The 20,523-nt window shown below is 40.6% G+C and overlaps 7 protein-coding genes across 7 annotated transcripts; 4 read left to right on the forward strand and 3 right to left on the reverse strand.

The window, feature by feature from the left end:
• Positions 1-3: 3 nt before the first annotated feature.
• necab1 (N-terminal EF-hand calcium binding protein 1) lies at positions 4-5,979 on the forward strand. The gene is made up of 13 exons (XM_077743736.1): positions 4-189; positions 442-466; positions 1,213-1,321; positions 1,738-1,763; positions 1,907-2,004; positions 2,924-3,060; positions 3,896-4,017; positions 4,096-4,172; positions 4,290-4,337; positions 4,414-4,526; positions 5,146-5,223; positions 5,392-5,483; positions 5,577-5,979. Exons 1-13 carry the CDS (start codon positions 100-102, stop codon positions 5,603-5,605), a joined length of 1,044 nt encoding a protein of 347 aa, XP_077599862.1. The 5' UTR covers positions 4-99; the 3' UTR covers positions 5,606-5,979.
• A 378-nt stretch (positions 5,980-6,357) lies between these two features.
• pip4p2 (phosphatidylinositol-4,5-bisphosphate 4-phosphatase 2) lies at positions 6,358-10,056 on the reverse strand. Its single transcript, XM_077743738.1, has 7 exons — positions 9,826-10,056; positions 9,028-9,176; positions 8,842-8,948; positions 8,200-8,323; positions 8,050-8,102; positions 7,742-7,832; positions 6,358-7,638 (listed from the first exon to the last, which is right to left on the reverse strand). The coding sequence occupies exons 1-7, from the start codon at positions 9,917-9,919 to the stop codon at positions 7,495-7,497; spliced, it is 762 nt and encodes a 253-aa protein (XP_077599864.1). The 5' UTR covers positions 9,920-10,056; the 3' UTR covers positions 6,358-7,494.
• A 1,367-nt stretch (positions 10,057-11,423) lies between these two features.
• On the forward strand, positions 11,424-12,437 carry LOC144214949 (uncharacterized). Its single transcript, XM_077743696.1, has 2 exons — positions 11,424-11,910; positions 12,155-12,437. The coding sequence occupies exons 1-2, from the start codon at positions 11,429-11,431 to the stop codon at positions 12,294-12,296; spliced, it is 624 nt and encodes a 207-aa protein (XP_077599822.1). The 5' UTR covers positions 11,424-11,428; the 3' UTR covers positions 12,297-12,437.
• chrac1 (chromatin accessibility complex subunit 1) lies at positions 12,437-13,840 on the reverse strand. The gene is made up of 3 exons (XM_077743697.1): positions 13,592-13,840; positions 13,109-13,235; positions 12,437-12,818 (listed from the first exon to the last, which is right to left on the reverse strand). Exons 1-3 carry the CDS (start codon positions 13,745-13,747, stop codon positions 12,727-12,729), a joined length of 375 nt encoding a protein of 124 aa, XP_077599823.1. The 5' UTR covers positions 13,748-13,840; the 3' UTR covers positions 12,437-12,726.
• A 373-nt stretch (positions 13,841-14,213) lies between these two features.
• Positions 14,214-16,076, forward strand: gatad1 (GATA zinc finger domain containing 1). Its single transcript, XM_077743981.1, has 5 exons — positions 14,214-14,655; positions 14,859-14,981; positions 15,060-15,119; positions 15,422-15,605; positions 15,701-16,076. The coding sequence occupies exons 1-5, from the start codon at positions 14,458-14,460 to the stop codon at positions 15,877-15,879; spliced, it is 744 nt and encodes a 247-aa protein (XP_077600107.1). The 5' UTR covers positions 14,214-14,457; the 3' UTR covers positions 15,880-16,076.
• Positions 16,077-16,194: 118 nt separating this feature from the next.
• lrrc14b (leucine rich repeat containing 14B) lies at positions 16,195-19,416 on the forward strand. Its single transcript, XM_077743983.1, has 3 exons — positions 16,195-16,837; positions 17,355-17,983; positions 18,628-19,416. The coding sequence occupies exons 1-3, from the start codon at positions 16,562-16,564 to the stop codon at positions 19,289-19,291; spliced, it is 1,569 nt and encodes a 522-aa protein (XP_077600109.1). The 5' UTR covers positions 16,195-16,561; the 3' UTR covers positions 19,292-19,416.
• Positions 19,355-20,474, reverse strand: uqcrb (ubiquinol-cytochrome c reductase binding protein). The gene is made up of 4 exons (XM_077743982.1): positions 20,397-20,474; positions 19,840-19,908; positions 19,604-19,770; positions 19,355-19,501 (listed from the first exon to the last, which is right to left on the reverse strand). The coding sequence occupies exons 1-4, from the start codon at positions 20,413-20,415 to the stop codon at positions 19,424-19,426; spliced, it is 333 nt and encodes a 110-aa protein (XP_077600108.1). The 5' UTR covers positions 20,416-20,474; the 3' UTR covers positions 19,355-19,423.
• Positions 20,475-20,523: the final 49 nt, after the last annotated feature.

The raw sequence follows: 20,523 nt of genomic DNA on the forward strand, positions 1-20,523 counted from the left end.
TTGACTGCTTGCTGGCCAGGAGCAAAGCACATTCACTCATTCATTCATTGGCATTCCTGCGCACTTTTCAAGAGGACGCAAACAATATTTGATCTTTTTATGATGGATTTTTCGGAGGAAGTGGCAACATTATGCGAAGAATCCGATATCCCAATGGAGCTTAAAAAAGGAATGTCCATTTTTATTGATGTAAGTCTATTAATGTTCAATTACTATCTTTAAAAAAACATGAAGTTATTTAATGGAAAAATATATATATTTTAAATATCTTTTATAGTTATTAATTACATCCAGATAAAGGAACGTTTTTGTGCCATTGACGACGATAGAGGTCCATCAGAGTGCTCCTAGACCTCCCAATAATATTGGACGTTTATTGCCGTCAATGGCAAAATAGTGCTTAATAATCAACTTGGCTTAATTTCTTTTGTTTTTTTCCAGATTTTACGGCGAGCAGATAAAAACGGTAAATATTTCCAAGGTTAATTTTTCTTGTCGTGACGACGGAAGAAAAAAAAAATAATGTCGGCGACGTTTCGACGTCGATTCCCTGCTGATGAACGGTTTCCATGGAGACAGTGGAGTGACCGGAGAGCAGAAATGGAGTTTGTAATAAAGAGATTATAGACAACAACAATTGAGGAAGAAAAATATATCTAATATAGTCAACTAAAAAATCAAAATAATCTCATTCAATCAAGACAATAAAAGAAAGAGGAATGATTAGCCCCTAAATGTGTGAATTTACATGAACAAAATATAGAATGCATTGGACCAGTTATAAGTACATAAAATAGTATTAACAAAATAATACTAAACAAATGTAATGTAATTAAATCATTAAAATTTCAAAAGAGATACAAGGGTTAGAGCTCATTCATATTTACGAGACCTAGGGGCAATTTAGAGTGTTCAACCAGCTAGCCTAGCATGTTTTTGTCTCTCACCACACTTTTGGCGTTCTAAAATTGGCATTCTTTGGGAAAATACGTGTTAATTATTATCGACCGAGGCGTGAAAAATACCCTTTGTTAGATTAGAAGAATAGAATCACATACAGATCAGCAAGCACCAATGCATTTCCTGAACTTGAAGATAAAACAGTGCTCACGCGCATATATTCTTCATCTTCTGCGCTAAATGACGACGGTTACGGTGCTTTTTCAAGGAATTGCAGCCATTTTTGGAGCGGATTTCTTTCTTGATCTACAGACGACGGCAAACTGTCCTTTGACGAGTTCAAGGCCTACTTTTCCGATGGCGTCCTGACGCCAGAAGAGCTCCGGGAGCTCTTCCACGCCATCGACACGCATCACACCGAGTGAGTCTCTGTCAAATTCAGAAAAATCCACAAAACTATGCCATATGCATGTGTACAATTATATATATATGTGTATGTGTATATATACATACATATATATATATATATATATATATATATATATATATATATATATATATATATATATATATATATATATATATATATATATATATATATATATATATATATATATATATATATATATATATATATATATATATATATATATATATATATATATATATATATATATATATATATATATATATATATATATATATATATATATATATATATATATATATATATATATATATGTATGTATGTATATGTGTATATATTTAAAAAAAAAAAGAAATAAACTCAAATTGACTTTGTTATCTTTTCTTTGCCTTATTTTGTCTCTGCCCCAGCAATGTGGACACGGATGAACTGTGCGGTAAGGTGACGCTGATTTTGTTTTCTAAACCGATGCTATTTCTGACCGGCACCTGCAGCCGTTTTGTCATGTTTGTGGATGTCACAGCATCTTTCATGTGTGTGTGTGTGTTTGTGTGTGATGGGGTGTGTTTTATGTTTAAGAGTACTTCTCGCAGCATCTCGGGGAGTACAAGAATGTTTTGGCAGCGTTGGAAGACCTCAACGTTTCCATTCTCAAGGCCATGGATAAGACAAAAAAGGTGGGAGAGCTTTAAATGAAATAGACTTGCAGTTAGGACATTTTGGGTTCATCTCTAGCGGCTAAGTCAGGGGTGGGCAAACTTTTGGGCCCGGGGGCCACATTGACATTAAAAATTTGACAGATGGGCCGGGTCAGCACAAGATATGATACAAAGATACAAAGTGCATCCGTTAACAGTACATATGAAACATAAAGAGAAAAAAATGTCTCATGTATAAACATACTCATCACTCATCATCTGAGTCTGTGCTAAGTGAACAAATACGGCCAGCATTTTGAAGTCCAATTTCTCTTATCCCTTTTTGACCTTTGTGTGAATGAAAATAAAAGTGCCGTCCGGACAAAAGCCAGCGCGGTGGGAGGTGGCGTGCGCCGGACAAGCGCTGACCTTTTGCGCTTTGTCGCCCGCTGAGTGCCGGCTGTTCGCTCCAGAACGTGCGTTTATGTAGTATGTGAATACTTTAGTCCTTTTTCTCTGTTTATGTTTCATATGTACTGTTAACGGATATACTTTTTTATATGTATCATATCTTGTGCTGACCCGGCCCACCTGTCAAATTTTTATAGTCAATATGGCCCCCGGGCCCAAAAGTTTGCCCACCCCTAGTTTAGCTGGTGCGCTAATCCTTTAGCAGTGGATACAGGTTCTAGGTAGCCTGCTTTCCATGACTAGCATTGATGTTTGTGGCGGTTATCTGTGGGGATTATATGGGTTGCTATTTCCAATTGCCTTGCAATATTAATAATATAATTGAAATATATATTATCTGCTGGGCAAAATGTGCATTAGTAGTGGACGGCTCCAATGAGTTGACAATTGACGGTAAGTCGACAGGCTGTCCTCCCTCGCTCTTATTCTTTTTTTGCTTTGTTGTTGTTGTTTTTTTGGTGCTAATTATTATTGTTTTGGGCGACAGGATTATCAAGAGTCCACCCACCTGGAGCAGTTTGTGACTCGCTTCTTGCTGAAAGAGACGACCAATCAGCTCAAGTCCCTGCAGAGCTCGTTGGAGTGCGCTATGGAGACCACTGCTGAGCAGACGCGACGGGAAAAGTTAGTGGGGGGGGGGGGACGACAAAAAAAATCATACATCACACTTTTGTTTCACCATTTTCATTTTTTTTCTTCATTTTTTAAGAAAATCAATACTGAGGACGAGTGGTCATGTATTCAATTCCTATTCGGCATCTTCCTATGAGGAGTTTGCATGTTCTTCCTAGGCTTGCATGGGTTTTCTAGGGGTACTCCAGTTTTCTCCCAAATCCCCCCAAAAATGCATACTAGGCTAGCTGTTTAAACACTCTAAATTGCCCTGTTTGTGAGACTGAATTTGTTGTGCCGTGATTGGCTGCCTGGTACTCATAATTAGCTGGGATAGGCTCCAGCACCCCTCATGATTTAGTATGAATCCGTTATTATTGCTATTCATGTTAGTAAATATATACGAGGGGTTGCCATGACGTTTTTCTGGCTGTCACTTTTCGTCTGAGAAGAGGCGCCAATACACACTCGGCAAAAAAAACCCCAAAAAATGACGGCTGTGTACTTGTGAGAAGACGTTAGAGGCTTAAAAGTGCTTTTCACGGTCACGTTGAGATGTGTGAAAATCCCACATTGAAAACCTCTCGTTGCCCTTTCCTTTAAAGAAAAAAAAATATATATATATATTTCCCCGATTGGTCTCCGAGTCTTGCCTCAGGGCAGCAAAGACGGCGTGGGCGGACACAGGCGCGCGCTTAAGCACCTCCGCCTACGTCAATGCTGGTGAATGTCACTTGTCACTGGTTCATAAATTTGCATCTAAGTAGTCAATCACATGACACATTGATTGAACTTGAGGGATTGTTTAACAAATGAAAGCAAAAAACAAAAAAATGTGTCATTCTAGACAAGGTCCAGCCAAACCCGAAGTTCTGTCCATCCAGTGGTCGGGCCGCCGCTCCAATCGAAGACTCCAGAGGAACAACAGCCTGTCCCCCAGCAACCCCATCTTGAGTCTCGTCAACTCAGGTCCACCTGCTGAAACAAGATCGGTCACTGAAATACCCGAAAAAAAACAAAAGAAATTAAAACAACCTTATCTGGCAGGCGCTTACGACGAGGAGAACCACTGGACGGTCCAAGTCAACAGACTCCAAAAGCTGATCGACCGCCTGGAACAGAAGGTTCCTCCGAGTTCCGCTCTTTAAATGAGATCCCCCCCCCCCCCCCCCAATGATCGGTCGGGACCGGTCCCGACCGATCATGGGGGGCCGTCAACCAACGTGGCGTCCTTCCACCAGGAGATTCGTCTGGAGCCCCTGGAAGACGAGGTCCCCGAGAGCAAACTGGTAAGCAGCGTCACCATGTTTTGGCCCACGACTATGATAATGAGCGGTCGCCGTGGGAACGCCATGTCTGGGCCAGCACGTCCTGATCGTGCAGAGGCAGTTGTCCGTGCTGGAGGACGAGTTGGAGGACTTTCGAGTGGCGCTTAGACTCTACGTGGATTCGGCGCTCACTCAGACCGGATGTCTACAGTATGTATGGTCTTGACCCATAATTATTATTAATATTTCAAAAGATATGAATCAGTAATTTCAATAATTCATCAGTAAACCTGTATTTTTTCCCCATTGTTTTGTGATGTTTTAATATTTACATTTATTTAAAAGAAACTGAAACCTTTTTAAATATACCAAAAAATTAATAGAACGGTCACTTGTCGGCTTTTTCCGATTTGCTCGTTCGCATGCTGTCGCTTCGCGTTTAAGGCGAAATGCAGCATCCCGCCCCAAGCTGCCGCTGACATTTGACACACGAGAAAGACATGACGCAACCACACTTCACTCTTCTAGTGCCAATCTAGTGGCGTCCATTCAATTTCTTTGCCAATGGATTGATCACGAGTCGACATCCAATCCATTTGAAGGATAATCAGATGAGAAATGAGCTTGTTAATGTTAACGCACTGCTAGGAAGGTTGACCCTACCAACATGGCCGGCCTGAGGCCTTGTTGGCAGGGTCGTCTGCCATGTTTTGTAATTCATTTATCACTATCAAATGTTTAATCGACTTGAAAATGGATTGGACGCCCACAGCTGTTATTGGAAGACAATGGGTCGTTTTTGTTGTTGTATTTTTTCTTTTATTCTTAGCATGTGCGTCCAGCGGGTGTCGAATGCGTGTGGTTTTGTCATCTACGAGTTTTGGGAACACAACAACGTGTGGAAGAAGTAAGTAGTCCAAGCTCCTCCAGCATCTTAGAAACTAAGACTAATTGGATTTTTGTCACTTTTTTGATGTAAAAAATACAGTCTGCAATTATTTTAAAGTCACTTACTGCAGTACTTTAAGGCTTCTTTAACAATAAACATTTTGTTTGTGTCAACAACTACAAAAAGTCACTTGCAGAGTAACTCCAGCAAAACCTTCCAAAGGGCCAATGTGGACTTCCTGGAAACACCTGAAAACATCAGCACCATGCTCATACCTGGTAGTAAAAAAAACACATTATATTGACTTTAAAAATGAATTTCACTATTTAATTGTCAGGGTACAGTTTACTTTATTTTTGTCTGTTTTTCAGCTTCTTGGTGGGTCCTCAACAACAACTGAGAGCAGCGAATTATTCACATTTGGCTCACGTATGAAGTCAATTAGAGCAATTAGAAGAATTCCTTGTGTGTTTCTTTACATAAGAATCAGTAGCTCAACAAAAGCCAACGTGGGTGTGTGTGAGTGTGAGTGTGTGTGTGTGTGTGTGTGTGTGTTTGTGTGTGTGTGTGTGTGTGTGTGTGTGTGTGTGTGTGTGTGTGTGTGTGTGTGTGTGTGTGTGTGTGTGTGTGTGTGTGTGTGTGTGTGAGAAACCCTTAAAAAAGCAGCAATGACCTCTTTTTCCCTTTGACGTGAGCCCATTGCATCTTGTGTTCGAGTTTCAGATTGTAGCAGCACATTTTACATCTTCAAATATTATAAAACTTCAACACAGCGATGCGTTTTTGTGTATTTAATTCACGCTCATCAAATTGTTGTTGAGTTGTCAGTTGTTAAAGTTTACTTTTCCAAAAGGGTGTAATTGTCGCCACTTAGTGTTGGAATGTTGTACGGTATTTTCTTTTTCTGAACAAGTAGAAACATTGAAATATTTGAAAATAACTTAACCTAAAACAAAAATATAAAACGGAAAAATAGATGTAAAAATACTACAATTAATAAACAGGTGAGAGAAAGCTAAACTAAAAGTATTGAAAATATTAAAACAGTAGAACATTGCGGTAAAAAATAGATGTATGACATGTCGTAGTTGATGACAAAGATCAAATCCCTGTCAATTTGAATAAATAGACTGCAAAAAGAACCAAAAGACGCACATTTTTTTTGTCATTTTATTGATAAATAATCATTTTGCAAAAGAACGAACCTTTGCCTTCCGCAATATTGTACAGACTTTTCTTTCAGCTTGCTTCGCCCATCTCCACATTCAAGAAAAGGCGCTCCCTAGTGGACTGGATGTGCATGAGCGCTACCTTAGATTACATTCTTAGAGAAAAGAGAACATGACGCAAAACAAATACGAGAAATCAATTATTGCTTTTTTGTTATGACCCCCTTGATGCCCGAATTTACATGAAGCATTGGAAAATACATAAGTACATAAAAATAGTTGTAATGTATCCATCTGCCCGCTAGGTGACAGTGCTTTTAGCACTGTAAATAGTATTAAGAGATAAGTAATTAAAGCTAAAAAGGTGAAAAGGCTAAAACCAAATGAAAACAAATAAAAATAATTATCAAACCCCATTTAAAAACGTTTTCACTACTTTCTAAAATGTTGATATTTAAAAAAAGAATTTAGAAACCCTTTCAATTCCAAACCACGCTTTCAAAGGCAAACACTGAATTAAATCAAAATCTATTGGTTTTTCAAAAGGATTTGCCTCAATTTATTATTACATATTTTTTGTTGATAATTCAATTGAATTCTCTAAAAGTATTTTTAAAATATTATCACTACTTTCCCGTACATACATATTTTCCAATGCTTTTTGATGAATATCAATAAAGTAGGGTTAGCCGTAATCTCATAATACTGCGGGGCAAACGTTGGCACACGTCAAAAAGTTAAATACGGTAAACTGTCAGTCTACTGCATCACGGTTACAACATCTCTGACGACTCCAAAACATAATGGCCGACAACAGAGTTCAAAAGTTCTTTTTTTTTTTTGTATATTTAGAACAGTAAACGGCCACGCAGCTTCCTTAGCTGGTCACTAGCTAGCAGCAAGACCGCCGAAAACGTGCCTTTAAATCATTAACTGCCATTGAGGGCCTCGCCAATGGCAGTCGAGGAGTTAAAATAAAACCTGTAGTGCAATGACTGTGTCTGTTTGGTCATTGGCGGAAAAAACAATGATTTTTTTTCTTTTTTTTTAAATGAGAAGAATTGGGTTTTTAGACAAAAAGGAGCAAAAGGTTAAAAGGTCATCTGGCGCCAGGGGTTTCTTAAGCAAAGCTGTTTTCCGGGTAGCTGACCTTGATGGCGCCCCAGTAACAGGCTCGAACCAGGCAGATGACGCCCACTAGGTAAGCCACCGCCCACGACACATAGGTGGCGTTGTAGCGACGGGCAAAGTCTCGGGTACCCACCTGTAGGACCCCCACATATATTGTTATATTGTTTTATAATATTGTTCCTCCATATTTAAAACACAAAAAAATGGACAACTTTATTGAAAATGAAATGACTTACAGTTAAGCCGACGCCGATGAAGACACAGATCATCCCGACGGTAATGTAAGCGCAACAGCGCCGCCTAGGGAGCGCACTACCAACTGACGATCTGGAAAAAAAAATGAAAAAAAAAGGATATTTTATTTTTTTAACTCATGAGCATTATGAACTTTTTGGCTACGTTGATGGGGTCACATGAGCGGCCTTTGGGGTTTGCTCCATTTGAAATTTGAACGTAATCCTCACATGCCTCTCATGTGACGCCGCTCAAGGGAGGGTAAGCATCACCTGACTACTTCAAGTCCACTAACATCAGAAATACTTACATTTTTTTGCAGTGAGGACATTTTGCTAATGTGTTGAAGCGAATCTCCATCCACTGAGAAAACACAGTCACACAAACTATTTTTGGATGGGTCGACAACACTTTTTTAAACGTTTTTTTGAATGAGTAGTAGGTAAGAAAGCTGATTTACCAGGAAGGTATTGCCACAGTGCCCGCAGACGACACGCATGCCATCGGGTTGGACGGGGAGGGCCGGTTGGGCGGGCTGCTCCTCGGGGATAACCATCACCGGGCTTAGGTTGATGATGCGGCGGCTGTTGGGTGACAAGAAGTGTCACGTCTAGTAAATAACACGGTTGTCTGCCGTCCTATTCCAAAAGAATTGGACATCTACTCATTGATTAATTTAAATTTAAAATAATCACTTAATTTGTATTTATGGTTTATTTGGACTTGAGCAATTATGCTTTTTTTTATCTAAATCAAAATAAACTTTAATGTTATTATTTTATTTAACCATATACAATTAGTAAATATTTATGTTTAATGTTAATTCATATTCCTTCTTTATCCACATAAGGGTTGTATGAGGGGGTGCCGGAGCCTATCCCAGCTAACTAGGAGCACCAGGCGGGGGACTCCCTGAATTGGAAGCAAGCCAATCACAGGGCAGACTGAGACTGACAACCAATCACTCATAGTTAGGGTCAATTTAGAGGCGGAGAAGATGCAAACAAACCCCACACTGAAGGTTGGAATCCACCAGGGATTGAAATTTAACACAAGGAATCGATCCACACGGCACAATGTATCCGGTGGTTTTAGTACCAACCAGTTGGGTCGTGGGCATCCTATCCTCCTGGATGTGTCTTTGCAGATGAGCAGGCAGTTGCAAGGGCACCTTACATACTTTTTCCCAGTGGGTGGGTTCTTGATAGGCTATGATAAAGAGAGACAAGGTGATTGGCGGACGGACGGACAAACAACTTTTGACGGACGTGTCACAGTGTGGACATACGGTGGCTTCGTTGCAGAGTGTGCACTTGACCACGTGCTGATGCAGCTTGCCGTCCAGCTGGATGAGCGACTGGCACACGCGGCAGTTGATGACGGGGACGCCGCCCGCATCCGGGCTGGCGATGGCCGTGTACGGTGGAGGGAGTTCCGCTTTGGACAAAAACAAATAGACTCAATATTGATCCATATTTGTAGTCATTGGTTCCAAATAATGCCGGAAAAATGGTCTGATTGTGCCAGTGAAAATAATTTAGACGTCGGGCCATGTAAGTCTATGCAAAGTGATTTTCAATCTCAGGGGAGGCTGTAACATGAGATGCCTGCAACCACATAGCATTTTTTTCTCCTCCTCCATGATTACACATAAGCAAAAAAAAAATACTTGAATCTGGAAATCATTACGTTATAAAGAAGAAGAAAAACATTTTTAGGTGTGCTTAAGTCTAACAATTTGATTTTCCTTTCATTTTAATTGGTTAAGATTTCCTGTTTTGAGATAGAAGCAGAGAATAAACAAATTTACATCATATCTCAAAACACAACAAACAAAAACGAATTCATACGACAAGACAAAATAGTTTACAAATATCGCGATAGGAGTGCCGATTGTCCCATTTGAATAAAGGATAGAAAAAAACATGAATATGTTGCATTTTCGAACGAAGATACTTTGAGTGAACCTAGCCTGTTTTGGAAGTGATGTAGCATTTCCGTTCAAATGGCAGGCCTCACGTCTCGTTAGTTAACCCAATTCCCACACCCATGGGGGCCCCTATTTGCTAGCTAGCACGCACTTTACCTCGGGGGCTGGGGTCGTGCAGGTAGGGCGGCGCATTCTCCGAGGTGGGGGTGGACAGCAGCGGAGAGCGCTCGTCCGTACCGTCGGAGGCCATGGTGGCGCGGAGGGCCGGAATTGGCAAGCCCGTTCCGGCGTCTGCTGGCTGGAGGAGTCGCTCCGTTGGCTCGCTAGATTTCTCCTCCGGTCCGGCAGCAGCGGCAGGATGACGTCACGCTAAGGTTTGGTGACAACAAGGGGAGGGGCTGGAGAAGCGCATGCGCGGACAGTCAGTGGGCGTAGTTGGAAAAAAGTACCGCAAGAGGGCGCAGTGAAACAACTCATTTCCAAAGGTTCTGTGGCTTAATAGATGTCAAATTGAAGGATAACCTGAGGAAACCCCAAATGCACTTATGGTCATTTATTGAAGTATTTATTATTAATGCATTTTTACTTCTATTAGTGAGTTCAATATTTAAAAAAGACGGGAAACAGACCCTCAGAAGTGATTGAAAATGTAAAGAAAAAATATATAATCTTACCATTTCTGTGAATTGATAGGGTTGTGCTCCTCAGAGTAACGCTCCATTACATTGGCAATGTACTATGGTAAAAAAGAAAACAAAAATCACACACATTGAAGTTTGAATGACAGTAGTATTTGTAATTCACTTTCCTATTTTCAATGATTTGTGTCCAGGAATTTGGCGTCTCCATAAACACAGGTGCGGAGAAATTCAAGTTATTGACTAAAAGTCAGTAAACACACTTCTTAAGATTCCATGGGGAATTGTCAATTTTCTCAGTTAGCATCCAGAAAACCTACTTGTGAGGTCTGCTCTTGATTAGTTGGACATTTGGGGGTGTTGCTGAGGCGGCCTAGTAAACATGGAGCACACATTTCAGACGGCCACTCATTCTTTCCGATGACTTCAGGCACTCACGACGGACGAGCACGCCGGGAGAGTCTCACGCCTCGCCCAAGCTTTCTTCGGAAGAAAAACTGCATTTTTCAGAAACAGCAAGAAACAACATTACAGATTTGACAATAAGGTAAGTTTTGCTGACAATATTGCAGCTTTAAATAGACAAGATGTGGTATTTCTCATGTTTTCCAGTACTGTGTGCTGCAGTGTGCTGTGTTTGAAGAATGACTGTACTTTATATATTAAAACATACATACATACATACATACATACGTACGTATGTATGTATGTATGTATGTATGTATGTATGTATGTATGTATGTGATATATATATATATATATATATATATATATATATATATATATATATATATATATATATATATATATATATATATATATATATATATATATATATATATATATATATATATATATATATATATATATATATATATATATATATATATATATATATATATATATATATATATATATATATATATATATATATATATATATATATATATATATATATATTTATATATATATACATATATATATATATAAAATATATTTCAAGTCTTTGATTTTAAATTAGACGCTTAATGATTGAATGGTTTAAAAGCAATTCACATTTCAAAATGGGACTATTTTGAGTTGAATCCAAGATATAAATATGTGTGTTTCAGAGTTTGAAGATGTTGTGGGGGTCATTGAGTAGTACTTGGCTTTTCCTGGGTTTCTTGGCAACCTCCTCCTTTCAAGAAACCTTTGGAGACCAAGACGACTGGACCGATGAGGGTTGGGGGTCCGGCGTGTCCCCCTTGTACAGCTTCCTGGCCGACAGTGCTGCGGATACGACGGCGAGAACCCCCGTGAACTGCACACAACGCTTCCTCTTGCCTTCGCCCCACGTCTGTGAAGAGAACGAGGCCCGGCCGGAGGAGCTGGCCCGATCCCGACTACTGGCTCTGCAGAACAGGGCCGCCCTGGAGGCCGTGACCTCTTCTTGCGGCGTAGAGGAAGGCGGCCTCTCCTACCAGTTGCAGGCCACAGAAGAGGTGCGAGGGGTGGTCTCGGACCACCTCAGCATGGCTAGGTCCTTGGACGCCATGGAGGACGTCTTCGTCTCCCTGGAGGAGAAGAGGAGAGACGGGAAGGACAGGCAAATCCTTGCCAGGTGACACATTTCACTGATTTTGTAGATGTCCAATCAGTTTAATGTGAAAGACGTCAATGGACAAAAAGTCAATTATGTGGGTCTTAAAAAGTAAAAAAACAAAAAATATTCAAATGAGTTCATCACTAGCAGACATGTTACGTTTTATGTGGCACTGCCATCCAATGATTGTATTATTGGACTCATTTTAGCTCATTGATTTGAAATCTTACATCGTTGTATTATTTACCATTACTATGTGTAGCATCAAGGAGCATCTGGCTCTAACGAGGGGGTCAGCGTTGGCCCGTAGTGACCTGGCGTCCTCCCTGGAGAAGAGCCTATCCGACCTGGAGGAGAATCTGCACTACATGGAACTCAAGCTCCACCAACTCAACCGCCAGTGAACATCACAACATTCTGATTGTTATAAAACAAAGAAATCTATACTAAAAGAAAGTTTTGTTTTATTTTTTTTTCCATTAGAAATAACTTGCCAGAACCGTAATCTGAAATGATTCTGATTTAATAAGCAAAAAAAAAAAAAAAAAAAAACAGATAGTACAGCTTTTCAAGTACTTACTACATGTGGAGAAATACTCCAAACAAAGAAATTTCAAGTATTTCAGCTGTAAAGTGACGTGACTTTGAGCTGTGTTCGTTGCCAACGCGGGATTCTGACATCTATCGTTTTGCATGCGTCGACTCACGTGAGCGAGCGCCAACTTCGTGATACCGCGTCACTATTTTGTACCGCCAAGTCAGTGCGACACACAACAGTGCGAGTGTTTGCAAAAGTTCATCACATCTATTCCAGATATGGTAGACATTTTTGTTTTACACGTCAGCTTCTTCTGCTTCTTCTTCGTCTCGCATCTGCTCTAAAGACTTAAGGTAGTCGGACGCCAAGATCTTTTTGGGTAGGATGTCTGTGGACGCAAATAAAAAAACATTCTCACAATTGGTGAAACTTATTCAGATTCTGCTGTTTTAGCTGATTTTTTTGTTAAATGGATCAGCAAATATTCATGCTAGAATAATTTTGTACAACAAAAGTAATGGTAACAAATGAGTGCATGGTAAATATTCCAAAATTTATTTGTGGATGGGATTTTTGTGTGCTGTGAATGGTTGTGAATTGGACAAAGTGGTCTTTTAGTGACTAGAAATTGACAGTTTAACCTGTATTCTAGAGTGTTTTGTGAAACTTATTTGTCACCTGTTAGAAACTGGAACGTTTCCATCTCCTCAGCAGCGTTGGCCAAGTCACTGTACGATAAACTCTTACTTTCCTTCCCTTGTCCATTGTTGAATGACGACAGCGCCAAGTGTTGAACAAACATCTCCTAAATAAAATAGAAAGGTAAACACTTGTTAAACAACTATGACAATATCACTCATAAAACTAAAAACTGCCGTTTCTGAAGTAATTGCTTGGAAAGCTTGGCTGTGCTGCTCAGTAACTTGTTGTACTCATGAACAAGTACTTGTAAAAGTTGAAATTACATGCAGTAGTACCATAGTAGTACGAGCATGAGCATACCTGTAATAACAGTACATAGTAGCCCACGTACTTTTAGTAAAAGTGGGGGCGAGTACGCAAACTAGTAGTACCAGTAAGACATGTACACACACTTAGCAGAAGTCCACAATAAAATGAAACCATTTTAGCGGGAGCTAAAATTAGCATGTACGTATTTACCGTTGCTTTGGTGGTGAGGAAAAGAGCTTCCTGGTTAATATTCGACACGTCTGGGGAGCTCTTCATAATCAAGCGAACTCTGGAAATAGGCAAAGAAATGCCCTTTTTGTTGTCCGGCATGGGGTCGTCTTTATCTGCAATACTTTGAGACGACATTTCAGCACGGAAAGTTGAAAGGGAAAAAACTTGAATTGACTCGTATTGATTTGAATGGAAACGCTATACGTGTTCTTCTTCGCAGCTTAATGCTTGATTTGTTATCTTATTTAGCGCCTCCTGTTGCAAGGCTGTACTACCGGTATGAAACACAACTCCATAATTCAAATTAGTGACATAGACAGTTCGTGTGCGCAAAAAGATGCATGTAAAAATAATTTGTTTAAAAAAGGGGTGTTCATAAAAAATGACAATACAATTTCTTGATAATTGTGTGATTCCTGTATTTTAAAACAATGGAAAAACATTAAATGACACAATTGCAGCATGGTACGCGAAATAATGTTAAATAAGACATATTTTGCCATTATATATCACTTCACGTGGTGATAGAAAATTCAATTTTAACCATCACTGTTTAACTCCTATTCGATAGATGGCACCCTCCTCTTCACAAACACCACCATAAAAGAAGAACAAAATGGGACGCCAGCCACGAAGAAGAAATTGAATTATTTTCTCCCTCCTAGCATAAATAAACACAGAAATCAGTCAATATTTCTCGAACCAGTCTTAATATTCTACATTGAATGAACCCCCTCGCATGGAGCAATAACGCATTCTTCAACGCCTTTTCATGGCGTCTCATCATCGCGTTTACGGATGAAAATTAGCTAACAGTCTCGATATTTTATTCATTGTGTGGAAGGATGCCGCTGGGCCTGAAACCATGCTGCGCTGTCTGCAAAACCAACTCGTCGTCCATGTGGAAAAAGGGCAACCAGGGGGACATTTTGTGCAATAATTGTTCGGTTAAAAGCAGCACCGGCACGACTGCAAGCGCTGGTGGACCGTCATCGGCATCTACGTCATCCACTACACAGCCCAGCAATGGCGGAGGCAAGCAGGTAAAGAGTAGGGGGGCAAAGAGGCATTTTTTTGACGCTGGTAGACGTCCAATCCACTTGGTTTGGAGAGGTGGCAGTGATCAAACGATCAACGTGCATTGGACGTCTATCACTGTCTCTAAGGGTGTTTTAACATAGCTATCAAATGACTAACTACCACAGCTCATATTTTGCAAATATTATACATATATTTCTGTGTCAAGTCCAAGCAGGAGATTCATAGGAGGTCGGCACGCTTGAGGAGCACCAAGTACAAAGCCCCCGCGTCTGAAAAGAAAGTGTCCACCAAAGGCAAGGGCAGGAGACACATTTTTAAACTAAAAAATGTAAGTATAACGCACAATTCTTGTTCTAATGTGTACTGTATTTCCCAGCTTGTTGTGATATCTAATTCTTCTCCTCAGCCAATCAAAGCGCCAGAATCTGTTGCCACCGTCATCACGGCAGAATCTGTCTTCTATAAGGTATTTTTTTAAGCCACAAATAATTATTTTTGTGATGAGATGTCAAAACAGCTCATCTGAATCACATTTGAGCTTGAAAGCTTCAAACCAATGTCGAAATTTATTCTCACATTTTTTCTTTTTTTTAAATTAAGAATATGTATATATATTTATATCTTAAATGACATGTTAATAATTCCAGAGTTTTTTCATGCTAAAAGTTAGAAACAGTCCCTTTTTAATTTTAATGTGTGTAAATAGTTGAATATACATTAGAGGTAACTAATATAAAGACTATTTTAACATTTCAAAATATATTTCAGGGTGTATACTACCAGATCGGCGACGTGATCAAAGTAACGGACGAGGACGACGGAAAGCCCTACTACGCCCAGATCCGAGGATTCGTTCAAGATCAATACTGCGAAAAGAGTGCCGCTCTCACTTGGCTCCTCCCCACTCAGGCCAGCCCCAAAGACCACTTTGACCCTGGAACTTTTATATTAGGTCATTTTTTGTTAATATTTCTAGAATATGTGACTTCTAATTAATTACATATTAAATTCAGTTTTTTTTTTGTATTTTTGTTTGTTTTTGCTCAGGTCCAGAGGAGGATCTGCCTAGGAAGATGGAATTTCTAGACTTTGTGTGTCACGCACCATCGGAGTACTTTAAATCACGGAGCTCGCCATTCCCAACTGTCCCCGTACGGCCGCAGAAGGGTTACGTATGGACGCAAATAGGACCCACGCCAGCACTGGCCGTTAAGGAATGCGTGTAGAATAGCTGTTTGAATTACCTAAGCGGGACTCTTAACTTGCTGGCTGCCATTGACGACCATACAAGTCAATGGTGTGGTGGTGAAGGAGTTAACTATTTGTACAGTCATGTTATTCATGTAAAAACTAAAAAGTTGTGTATTTTTCTTCTGTATCTCCACAGTTGGTTGGTATCCGTTAAATTTTTGTAAAGTTTCAATCATGTCTGTTTTGGTTTTTAAAAGAAAGATTTTTTTCTCCGCTGAATTTGCTGACCCAGCAACCTAAGCTTAAATAAGCAAAAGAGAACATAGATGTCCAATCCATGTCAAGTGGGAGGTTGGCAGTGAGTGTTCGTTTGCTGCCATCCTTCCCTCCTCAAATGGATTGTGATAGATCTGAAAATACAACTAAGACAGTGATGTAAGATAGAGTTTATGTCAACAAAACTTTGGGCTAATATGGTTAGACATTTGCAAGTTTAAAAAAAATAGAATCAGTTGAGAAATAACCTAGCTATGACTTCAGTTTCATATCAATGCATTAGATTTAAATGGAATGTTGCCCCTACCAATATGGCCCACATGAGGCCTTTTTGGCAGGGGCAATCAAAGGTCTTTATGACCGGCAAAGGACGAAAGACAGCTGCCCCTATAAATAATCCTGTCAGCTAGCCGCTAAGGCTAAAACTAGCCGGACGACGACATGAAGTCGCTGCGCTTCCTCTCGTGCGAAGCCTTCGCTCGGCGAGGCCCTGGCGCCGAACGGGATCTTTCTTGCGTGTCTTTTCACGCTTATCCGCACCTGCTGAAGGCCTGCTACCTACACGAGTGCCCGGAGATGCTGCGGGCGTTGGTGCGAACGTGGCCGCTGCCCGACCTCCACCTGGGGAGGCTCTTAGGTGGGACGCCCGACTGCCCTGATGATCTTACCTCACGCACCTGCAGGATTTGCCTCATTGCGCTTTTTATGGGATTAAAGGTGAGTTTTGGTCATGATCAACAAGTCAAATGTTTATGACTCAAAAAAGACCTTTAAACTTTTTCATGTATATATATATATATTTTTTAATAGAAAGAATATCTTGATTTTTAATTAGAGTATATATGTTGCTTTCTCATAAAAAAATAATATATTGTTCTTTTTTTTCTAAGAAATATATTTACAACATGGAATATATGAAAGCCTTTTTTTCTGTTTGGGTTATTTTGATTTAAAAATATACTTCTGAAATAGTAATTCATTTTCTTAAGAAAATGTACTTCCAAAAACATTTAAAAGAAAATAGATAAAAAGGCTTTAAAAAATGGAATTTGGTTCATTTTCTTCCAGACTGAGAAATTATTTCTTAGTTTAATTGATTAGTTTTCAATGATGGCAGCTCTATTTCACAATTCACATCTTCAAAATCCATAGGTATACATTTTTTCTTTTCTTTTTTTAACTCAACTTAAAGTAGAAAAACCTACCAACTAAAATACCTTTTTATTTATGAAAGGATTATTTGCTATCCCCACCAAGCAACTATGCCAAAACCCTTCACGCAGTGGACTTGACATCCTTAAAGGACGTGGAGCATCAGTGTTGCCCCTGCCAAAACACTTTGGGCCGCTGGGCTCGGACCGAACTCCTCAGCCGGCTCTGCTACGAGACGGCGGCCGCCTTGGAGATGGACGCCGACGTTCCCCCGTGGGCCTTGGGCGCCGCTTTGGAGGTGCGTCTGAACGGCTTGGTCACGGGCCGCAACTACGAGACGGTGGCCCAGGCGCTGATACTGGCACACCATTCGCCGTTAAAGCCGCGTTTCGTCACGTTTCGGGCAGATTCCCTCACTCTCAAGCAGTTATTCTACGTCCTGCGACTAGCCCGGCCGGAAGAGATGAGCAAGCTGGAGGTGGTTCATAATGTTCCTCTGGAGGCTCCTCACCTGGAGGTGATGCTCTCCAAGATGGACTTCCCCAGGTTGCAATCCCTTACCCTCCCTACAGGGGCGCTAGACGTGAGGAGATGTGAGGATCCCCGACAGCAAATGGCTGTCATCGGGGAACTGATGGTCAAGCTATGTAGCCTCAAAGAGCTGTCGCTGGGGTTCTCCACGCTTACTGGACATCTGAGGAAGCTGCTCAGGTAGAGAAGTTGGAAGGTTGTATGATGTGGTTGCCATTGACGGTGATGAACGTTCAAAGCATTTGAACTGGGAAGGGAACATGTTCATTCGTTTTTTAGGTCAAAATGGATAGGACATCTATCAAAAGCATCACCAACATTAAATATCTTTTTTATTTTCCCAAAGAAAAGGTGTTTTTTCTACTTTAAAATAGTTTGCAAAAAGCTAGTAGTGGAAAAATTAAAGATATATGGGGCAAAATTAGTACACAAATGGTCAAGATTGGCAAATGTTTTTAGGTGCTTAGTACTTTTGTATTGCTACAATGCTTTACATATATTTTTTTAAATGTAAAGTGGGGCATACAGTGGTTTGACATTGATGATGATCCATTTTGACTAAGAGGGCTGAATGAAGGAACAATTAGACATTCAAAAAGAAAGACATGAAAAACTTGGGTATAACTGGAGTGCAATTATAAGTCAATTGAATATTCCAGTGAAAATTGATTCACATCATTAACTATCATTGGCAATGAATATGTTGAATATGCCATTCCATACAAAAGAAATAGGAAAATTGCCCACAACTGATCCTAGATCAGAGAATGTTGTCATTTTATTGAGAAACTTTATTCAATTCCATAAATCTTGTGTTTTTGCAGTCCTTTAAAGACCCCACTTGAGAGTTTAGAACTTGCTAACTGTCAGCTGAGCGGCGTGGACATGACCTACCTAGCCAACAGCCTGCACAGCGAATACCTGATACGCCTCGATTTAAGCGGCCACCCCGTGTTGGACACCTTCGCCGGCCCCTTCCTCAAGCTCCTGGCCCGTTGCTCGTCCTCGTTAACCACCCTGGTTCTCGAAGACTGCGATTTGGAGGACGGTTCCGCCCTAACCCAGGCGTTGTTCCGCTGTCGTGCGTTGGTGGAGCTCAAGCTGCTGGGCAACCCGTTGAGTGCGGCGGGCCAGCGCACGCTCGTGAGCGCCTTGGCGACGGGGTTCCCCCAGTTGAGGTATGTGGAGCTTCCGGTTCCCCGAGAATGCTACCCCGAAGATGCCGCGTACCCGTTGGAGGACTCGGCCCTGATGCGGTATGACAGGGCGCTCTTTCGGGAGGTGAGGGAGCAGCTTTTGGGGATCCTGGCGGGTGCAGGTCGAGCCGGCGTGGAGTTGTGCACCCCCCTCATGGGCGCCTATGATCCGGACATTTGCGAGATCAACAACGAGCTGGGCGTGTCCATGTTAAAGTCATTTAACAGTGTCATGGGGAACTTTATAGACACCATTACAGCAGTCACTGAGAGACGAGCGAACGAGAACTGAACAATAAGTCTAGCACTGTGTTTTTGTAGGGTCCCCCCCCCTCACAGAAAGAGTAGGCAAAAACAGTTTTAAAATGTACACTTTAATGACTATAATTTCATTTTAAATACACCAATGAACAACCAGCTTCTTTCATTTCTTCATCCATTCTTCTCTTTCTTTCCTCTCACGGATCACCTCATCCAGGTACGGTGTCAGGTAGTGTACATCCTAAAAAGACAACCATTTTTATGTCAAATTTTTTCTACATATATGTGATCATTTTTTTTTATCATGGCAGCCAAATTATTGACTTGGAAAAAATTCCTGTACCTCCTCATATTTTGTCCACTGCTCTTTCGGGAGGACCTGTTGCTTCATGGTCAAATCCAGAGCTCTCTTGATGCGGAACATACGGTCGTTGTAGACGTTTTCCGGGAGCCTGTCCAGGGCCTCCTTCACATCGTTGTCCTCGTATATCGTGTCATCTCGCATCAAACCTTTCAAAAGGGATTTGGACTGTTATTACTAGCTGCTATGCCAATTTATTAATTCCTTCACTTGCTTACCAATCTTGTTGAAGCCGCTCATGCCGTAGTACCATTTGCGCAAACTAGATAGAAGCCTGCCAGAAGCAACTGAAGGGGGACAAAAAAATATTTGTTGACATTTTTCAAGTTGGTATTCATGATAATAGTTAGTGTCGCTAGGTCTGTCTAATTATTATTGTGTAAAACTGAATTGTTTTAATGTTGTAATGATAGAATACCAAGACACTCCTATTTTAGAGTGGTGCTTGATGTCAATGGTTGATTTTTTTTTATAGTGTATCACTAATAATGACAAGTGATTTATAATATGAATAGAAAACAGTTCAATATGCACTTGTGGATAGTCGACGCATTAGACACGCTAGCAGACTTTAGCCTTTAGCATCAGCTAGCAGGGAGACACTAGAGGACAAACGCGAGGCAAATACGTCCTAAAGCATGTTAAAGCGATAAAAATCACACAATTCAAGCCGAGTATTAGTGTAAAACAGGACTACTTGGTCAATTTTACGACAATCGAGTTAGTATGCCATATATCTGCTAAAACCGTGATACGGGAGGGACATTATCTTTACCTGGTGCCCTCGACGCCATGATGGATGGGAAGTCACAATAACCGTGGTGTGTTGTGGGTAAAGAAAATGGATACTGTGCGCATGCGCAAAATGTCAGAAAAGTCATTTGTTTACACCAATTATTTAA

Source organism: Stigmatopora nigra, chromosome 21 (genome assembly GCF_051989575.1).
Source record: "Stigmatopora nigra isolate UIUO_SnigA chromosome 21, RoL_Snig_1.1, whole genome shotgun sequence".
Lineage (NCBI taxonomy): Eukaryota > Metazoa > Chordata > Actinopteri > Syngnathiformes > Syngnathidae > Stigmatopora > Stigmatopora nigra.